Here is an 8,285-nt window from a genome sequence, read left to right on the forward strand (position 1 = left end):
ACATATTAAGGTTCCTTATGTCCTTAACCCATTTACTGGGTGTAGAATTCTAGATTTGAAGTTTTTATCTTTCAGTGCTTCAAAGATGTCACTTCATTATCTTGGCTTGCATTGTTTTGACAACTACATTTATTTTTTATCTTTGTTATGTATGTATCTTTGTGTTTTTTCTTTGACTGTTTTTGGAACTTCTCTGTCAGTGATTTTCAGCAGTTTGATATGATATGCTTTGGTGAGATTTTCTTTTTGTCTCTGTTGTTTTGGTTTTGTTGTCTTCCTTGAGAGAGTGTTGAACTTTGTTTTGGCCAAGTAGTAAAGTTATTTGTGGATCAGCTTAACGTTTTCATTGCTTCTTTTTAAGCTTTGTTAGGGCAGGTTTAGAGAAATTCATATTCTAGAATTAGTTTGGCCCTCCTACCTTCTGATGTCTTAGTTAAATACCTTGGTACATGACACATCAAAACTCAGATGTTTCCAAGCCCTGAGTGGGCCCTGGGAATTGTTCAGCTCACAGTTCCCTGTTTAGCCTAAAGAGTTTTCCTACACACATGTGGCTTTGTATTTAGCCAAAGACTCAATGGGATCCCCAGGCAGAGTTCTGGAGATCTTTCTCTGGACAGCTTCTTCCTTCCTGGTATCCTGCCCCTCAAATTTCAGTTGTTTCCTCTCTTCAAATCAGTGGGACTACTGAGGTGTTCTGCTGGGGTTCCCCTTAGGAAAATGGCTTTAGGCAGAAAGTCAGTGTCATGATAGGGCCCACATCGTTTGTTTTTCCTTTCTCTTAGGGATGATCCTGCGCTGCCTGTTGTCCAGTGTCTGAAAACAGTTGTTTCATACGTATTTTGGCCAGTTTCCTAGTTTTATGGCAGGAGGGTAGTTTTGGTCCCAGTTACTCCATCATGGCTGGAAGTAGAAGTCCCCAAATGCTTTTTAAATATTGCTCTCTCTAGATTAATCTAAAACACTTTTTTTCCAACTACAACTTCATATTGGCTGTAACTCAGAAGTTATATGTCACTTGGAAAATATTTGTTCACTGAGTTATACAGATCTTCCAAATGTTAACATATTTCATTATAAAATATTTTTAAAAATCATATTCCTTAATGTCTCCATCAGTCTCATCAGAAAATTCTAACTTTTGGAACACTGTCAAGCTCAAAGTGGCAGATACAAGTTTTCTAAAATTCTAATTTTCACTGAAAGGCTTAAATTTTTTTTTTTTTTAGAGACAGGGTTTCACTGTCACCCAGATTGGAGTGCAGTGGCATGATCATATTAGCTCACTGCAACCTCAAACTCCTGGGCTCAAGCAGTCCTGCTGTCTAAACCTCCCAAGTTGCTAGGATTACAGGCTCGAGCCACCACACCCAGCAGAAGGCTTAATTTTAATCATTGGCAACAGATACTGTTGTTTTTCATGAAGTGGCAGGCTTACTTTGTACATTTTTGAGAAAATGTCTGCCAGATGCCCAGTACTATATAACTATTATTTTTCTGTTAGTCATTTTTCGAGACGAAATGAGATTCTATGAAAAAGCAGCTAGTTCACCTTAAAGTAAGTTTCTGCAGGTTTTTTCCCAGAGACAACCATTGTAATTCGGAGTGCAGCAGAGAACACACGATGTTCTTCCCATTTTGTCACACGGAATATGAAAGTGATACGGACTTCAGGGATTTGGTACAGTTAGTAATGTTTTCACTGTTTCACTGAGGACATTCGCCTTTTTTTTTTTTTAAACTGTAAGAGCCTACCTTGATTCTTGCTCAAATTCAAGGAGTTTTGCCCACCATTGCTTTTGCACAATCAGTGCAAATGTCAACACAGTAAAAAAGGGCAAATAACCCCTTAGCATTGTTACTAAAATAGTTTTAACCTTGGGAATCTGCAGACCACACGTTAAGAAATTCTGACCTAGGTGAAGAAATGAACGCAGCATGTGTTTTTAATTTGCCTATGTAATGCAGGAGCACAGTTTTTTGTAGGAAGTTGGAACACTGAAGACAACACAAAAGGAACAGTCCTATCTTGCAGTCCCTCCGAGGGCCTCAGACAGAGGAGCTTTTACAAATTGTCTGAGGTGTCTGTTCTTCCTTTTAGGGAAGCTATTGCTATTGCCAAGGCCCGGCTGCGCCCAGAGGACCCAATCCTGAAGGACTTGTACCTCAGCTGGGGAACCGTCCTAGAAAGAGATGGCCATTATGCCATAGCAGCCAAATGGTAAGCCTGGGGGAGACGGGTACATCCAAACATAGCACTTCAGCCAGGAAGAGCAGGACAAGAATAAAAGTAGTAAGTTTAGGCCAAGCATGGTGGCTCATGCCTATAATCCCAGCCACTCAGGAGGCTCAGGCGTTCGAGGTAGCAGTGAGCCATTATCGTGCCACTGCACTCCAGCCTTGGTGACAGAGCAAGACCCTATCTCAAAAAAAAAAAAGAAAAGAAAAGTAAGAAATTTAGAGATGGAGATAAAGTGGCTAAAAAATAAAAAATATCTGTGTATTCACCCAGTTTCCTAAGACTCATCAAGATCTACCTCCTGATTTATTTATATAAGTCACCATAACTATTCAAGAAAACTCAGTAGCAGACTCAGAAATTACCTTTTTTTTGATGTCTTATACCATCAAATAAGAAAAACGAGAGGGAATGACTCCTCTGTTTGGGTTAAATTCAGCACATATTAAGGTTCCTTATGTCCTTAACCCATTTGATACTGTTTCTCATACACTGCACTGTGCTGGCCTCACCTTCACAGGAACAGCCAGAGGCAGTGACACACCTGGGACCACAGGAAGGCACATGCAGCAAAGTGGACAGAAAGAAATGATTCAGTCCTCTGGGGGGTGGGAATAGAAGATTTGTTTATGACATTTTGTTTGCGTTTTCTTTGTATTATAGCTATTTAGGGGCCACTTCCGCTTATGATGCCGCCAAAGTTTTGGCCAAAAAGGGGGATGCAGCATCGCTTAGAACAGCTGCAGAGTTGGCTGCAATCGTAGGAGAGGATGAGTTGTCTGCTTCTCTTGCTCTCAGATGTGCCCAAGAGCTGCTTCTGGCCAGGAACTGGGTGGGAGCCCAGGAAGCCCTGCAGCTGCATGAAAGTCTACAGGTCAGTCTATTATTTCATCTCCTGGTATTTAAGAAAGAAGGGTTTCAAATTCTTTTCTAGTCAAATCCAAGTGAATAACCCTGTTGCACAAGCTATACCAATTTGGCAATTATCCTTAGAAGTGTCCAGCAAGCCCAGCAAGCCCTGGCTGTGCTATCCCACTGAAGTCCTTTGGCTTGTTGGTTGCCATATTCAGAGTAAGAGATGATATGGTCATCCATGGTAATTCCCATTGCTTATCAGTTTGTACAAAACATCTGTGAATAGACTTTAGTCAGCCCAGCCCCTGGGTTGGCAGTTTGGGTTTCTTCATCGATGTCATCAGCACTGTCTTCCTTGAAGAGAGAGAGTGGTTGGCCTCTAACAGAAATCATGCCTTTACCACCCGTCTTAACTATAAGCTATTAAAAAAAAGTGGGAGAAAATAGAAATATTTTATTTCTTAAATGTTTATTTGTTCCTATCAGGTTAAAAATGAGTAACTTACCACTGCCTTTTTTGACACATCAAAATTAAGATAACTTTTAAAGCATTGGCTCTCTCACTCTCACCTAGTTTCCAGAACATGTAAACATTTGGTCCATTTTAGATGACTTTGCTTGTCAGGTACCAATGTGAGATTTTAAGTTCTTCTTCCCCTAGCAGAGTTAACAGGGCCTGAGAAAATATTATTATAGAGGTATGCAAGGAATCTCGTGGCAACTGTAAATCCAGCAAAAATTAAAGATTTTCCAGGCCTTTTCTCTGTGTTTCTGTTCTCTACCAGCCGATTTCTTCTCTTAACCCTACCGGAACATGGCCTTTAATGGCTACCCCGGCTCTCAGTTCTACAAAGCTTGTCTGCTCCAGCCAGCACCTTTGGCCCATTACACTTCTCTTCTGTGTTCCCAAGTCTGAGGTTTGGCCAGGGAGAAAGAACCTGATAAGCCCAGCCCATCTTTTCACAAACTGGGCCACAAGCCTTAAGTGGCTGGCCTATCTGGGGCTTAAATTATAGTGGGTAGGGCTGTAGTTGGGGTTCCATGTTAGACAAATAGATTTCTTGGTCTCCAAGGGTAGAACTCCCCCTAAAAAGACACCTAGAAAATGTCTATCGGATCACCCCTTTTTGTCCCCCTCACACGTGACTTAAATTGGGCAAGCAGCTCACTAAGGGGCTTTGGTTGCTGCCTAAGCAAAGGGGAATACGTTGAATAACTGGGGGAAGCTCTCTGGACAATCCAAGCACTTTTCTTGTGTAACTGTTCCTCTTCTTTGCTGTTGGGATCCAGGGTCAGAGACTGGTGTTTTGCCTTCTTGAGCTACTGTCCAGGCATCTGGAGGAAAAGCAGTTTTCAGAGGGCAAAAGTTCCTCTTCCTCTTACCACTCTTGGACCACAGGCACTGAAGGGCCCTTCGTGGAGAGAGTGACCGCAGTGTGGAGGAGCGCCTTCAGCGTTGACACCCCAGAGCAGTGTCAGGCAGCCTTCCAGAAGCTGCAAAATATCCAGTATCCGTCTGCTACCAGTAACACCCCCTCCAAACAGGTACCCCATCCGCACCCACTTGACATTAATCAGTCAGTAGTAGGACTTCATCCACGTCTAGTGTAACAAAGCGGGGCCCAGGCAACCCGGAAAGATCCCTTCAGACTAAGTAAAGCCCTTTGGCTTTGAAGTTGGTCTTAAATCAATATTCACTATTTAAAAACAGTCCAAAAAATATAGAAAAGCGTAGAAAATAAGTACTCATCAACCAGAATTAACAAATGTTCACATTTTGTCATTTTTGCTTTGTAGGATTTTCTGGTTTTGTTTTATATATTCGTTTGAGGTTTGTTTTGGGTTTTGTTTTTTGGTTTTTTTGTTTTGGGATTTTTTGGTTGTTTTTTTTTTTGATAAAAACAATATGATAAAGTTGAAGTCCCTCTTATTCCCTTCCTCAGCTTTGTTCCCTTTCCCTATCTCACCAAAAGCATCTCCTGTGTCATACTATATCTGTTATTTTGCAGCTTGCTTATTTTAGTGGTTACTGTTTGTAAAACCTATCCATGTTGAGACAAAGAGATCAAGTTGGTCGATTTTAACTGCTCTGTCCATCTTATAAATACACCTCGATTTAACTACTTCTTGTTTTTAAAATGAAGGAACATTGTTATATTTATGAGGAGTAAGACTTGTCAAATGGTACACTTTGGAAAAGTCTGGCAGTTTCTTATAAAGTTAAACATACACATGACCCAGCAATCCCACTACCTAGATATTTCGCTCAAAGAAATGAAATCAGGTGTCCACACAAAGACTTGCACACAAATATTTATAGCAGTTTAGTCCACAATAGCCAAAAACTAGAAACAACCCAAATGTCAATCAACTGGTGAATGGGTATGCAAACTATGGCGTGTCCACCCAATGAAACACCCTACTGTGTAACAGTCCAAGGAACAAAGTACGGGTACACAAATGGTATCAGTGAATCTCAAAAACATTATGCTCAATAAAAGAACCCAGACACAAAAGACCACATACTGTATGGTTCCATTTATATAAATTCTATTAGAAATTTCTAATAGAAAAGACAAAGTGACAGAAGCAGATCCGGAGTCGGGCGAGGGGCTTGCCTGCAGAGGAGCACGTGGGAATATTTTCAGTTGATGAAAATGTTCTGTATCTTGATTTCGGTGATAGTTATAGAGCTATATATGTTTGTCAGAACTTACCAAACTGTATACCTAAAATTTATCAATTTCATCTTAATTATACTTCAGGTTTTGTTTTTTAAATCATAGCTTTTAGTTGCAGAAACCCACTTTTTATTTCAATGAAACGCAAATGTCAAGGCATTTTCTCAGAGTCAACAGACCAGTGTGTTCCTGTGCAAAGATAGGGGAGTTTCTGGCGAGGAAGCAAAACGGGATGCAGGAGATAAGAGGACCTTGCATCAACGTGAACTGTGTATACCTGTTTCCAAGTGCAGTTAATGGGGATAGTCTGATGTCGTCCTGGGCGCCCGCCATGGGAGGATGTTTAACTGAGGCTCTGGCTCCTTTCTCCAGCTCCTGCTTCACGTTTGCCATGACTTGACCTTGGCAGTGCTGAGCCAGCAGGCGGCCCGTTGGGGTGAGGCCGTGCAAGCACTGCTGCGGGCTGTGGTCCGCAGCTACGACTCGGGCAGCTTCACCGTCATGCAGGAAGTGCACTCAGCCTTCCTCCCTGAAGGTGAGTGACCCTGCCTCTGCCTGGGGCAGGCTCGTTAGTGGACAGCGTAACTACCCCAGAAGTGGTGTGGCGCTGGGGGTGCCCAGGTTACTAAAAGATGAGAGATTGCCCAGTTACGTCATTTTAGTAGAAAGTTCGAACTCTCTCACCCAAGCTTCTAAGAGGTTAGCTAGAATAACTGTGCTGTTTTCCTTTACCTGACCATACCCACCTTACTGCCTCCTGTCCACTTCCACACAGTCAGTTTAAGAGAGAGAGAAGTAGGAATGGAGTCACAAGTTAGTAAGACGAGCAAAGCACCGCAAAAAGGTGGACATTCCTTGAGCTGCGTGATTAGTCGCTGAACTGAATCGCTGTGATTTTTCAGCAACACAGTGTGATCTTACCTCATGTGGCCCCGGAGCCTTCAGTGGGATGGATGGAATACTTTTTCTATCATGCTTTGAATGACTTCTAGCCTGTAGCAGTGAGAATATTGTCCCAAGCCAGGAAATGTTTAGCTCCAGACGGCTTTTAGCAAAAAGCACGTGGTCCCATGGATCACATTGCTGTCCTTTTTCTTGGGGTCTGCCTCTTGAGCAATAGGAAATAGAACTTGAGGGCAGGAAGCCAAATTCTGACCGATAAAGAAATGTACAACCCAAAATCCTTTTCTTCTGCTCCTAGGCTGTGACCACCTAAGAGAGAAACTGGGTGAGCATCAGTCCCCCGCCACACCAGCTTTCAAAAGTCTGGAGGCCTTCTTTGTTTATGGGCGTCTGTATGAGTTCTGGTGGTCTCTCTCCAGCCCTTGCCCCAAATCCAGCGTCTGGGTAAGGGCTGGTCACAGCAGAACGCCGTCTGTTGAGCAGAGCCAGCAGTTGGACAGTGCCGGCACCACAGAAAATGAAGCTTCTCAGCCAGAGGCAAGCAGGCCTCCAGAACTACACTTGACACTCACAGAAGAAAGTGAGCGAATGCTGAGTGCTTGTAAGGATCTCCTTTCAGAAAAGCATGCCAGTCTCCAAAACTCCCAGAGAACTGTCGCCGAAGTCCAGGAGACCTTGGCAGAAATGATCCGCCAACACCAGAAGAGTCAGCTTTGTAAATCCACAGTGAATGGGGCTGACAAGAACGGACCTGAGCAGGAAGCAGAGCAGTCCCTCTCTGGCCAGAGCCAGTGGTAAGTACCGAGTCAAGTACAAGATGGGATGAAAAGTATCCTGCTGGATTCTCATCTAATTAGGTCACAATAAGTACATGATGCTATTGATCGGGTCACTTGGAAGCAGCACAGTGTAGTGATTAAGACATGGGCTTTGGGGTCAGATATGGGTTCCAACCCTGGCCCTGCTGAGTGACCTCAGGCAAGTTTCTTAATGTCTCAGGGTTTCAGTTTCCTCATCTATAAATGAGGGTACCAACTCCTACCTTGAGGATTTTGGTAGGAATTTGATTAAACAAAATCACATATATTCTTAGTAACAATAGTAATGTAAAATCCTACCATTGTGTCCTAAGTAGATTCTCCAAAAAAATCAATCATGTAATATGTGGAGCTGCCTTATTGCATCATTAATGAAAGACATCAGTGTTTTTCGATTGTTCTGTACTATTACAAAGAAACACACAAAAAGTGTAGTGTACAAAACTGCACACTGAACTGAGAAAATCCCAAACGGTCTTGCTTCCTAATTGCTTCGGTTGCAAACAGGCCAGGTGCAGGACAGGAGCCAGTCACCAGTCACTGGGAGAGCTGGATTTCCATCATTGTGGGGCACTTGGCGGGAGGTTTGCTGTGATTAACAATTATTGCTTGGTCGTTTTGCTGAGTGCCTTTTACCTTGATTATGTCCCCCAGCACAGGGCCTAGAACACAGTACCTAATATAATCAATAAATGTATAGTTGTTATTATTAACTTCAAAAAGTTAAAACTGGGCCGGGCGCGGTGGCTCACGCCTGTAATCCTAGCTCTCTGGGAGGCCGAGGTGGGC

General features: G+C 42.8%; 1 protein-coding gene across 1 annotated transcript in view; it reads left to right on the plus strand.

Moving 5' to 3' along the window:
• GEMIN5 (gem (nuclear organelle) associated protein 5) overlaps positions 1–8,285 on the plus strand; it is a 43,099-nt gene that overhangs the window by 31,089 nt on the left and 3,725 nt on the right. The window contains exons 22-26 of the mRNA XM_012653181.1: positions 2,102–2,221; positions 2,903–3,113; positions 4,385–4,639; positions 6,148–6,310; positions 6,977–7,472. Of these exons, the coding sequence (XP_012508635.1) occupies positions 2,102–2,221; positions 2,903–3,113; positions 4,385–4,639; positions 6,148–6,310; positions 6,977–7,472 (1,245 nt within the window). The remainder of the gene's footprint in view (positions 1–2,101; positions 2,222–2,902; positions 3,114–4,384; positions 4,640–6,147; positions 6,311–6,976; positions 7,473–8,285) is intronic.

The sequence above is a fragment of the Propithecus coquereli genome, unplaced genomic scaffold (genome assembly GCF_000956105.1).
Source record: "Propithecus coquereli isolate 6110/MARCELLA unplaced genomic scaffold, Pcoq_1.0 Scaffold419, whole genome shotgun sequence".
In the NCBI taxonomy this organism is placed as follows: domain Eukaryota; kingdom Metazoa; phylum Chordata; class Mammalia; order Primates; family Indriidae; genus Propithecus; species Propithecus coquereli.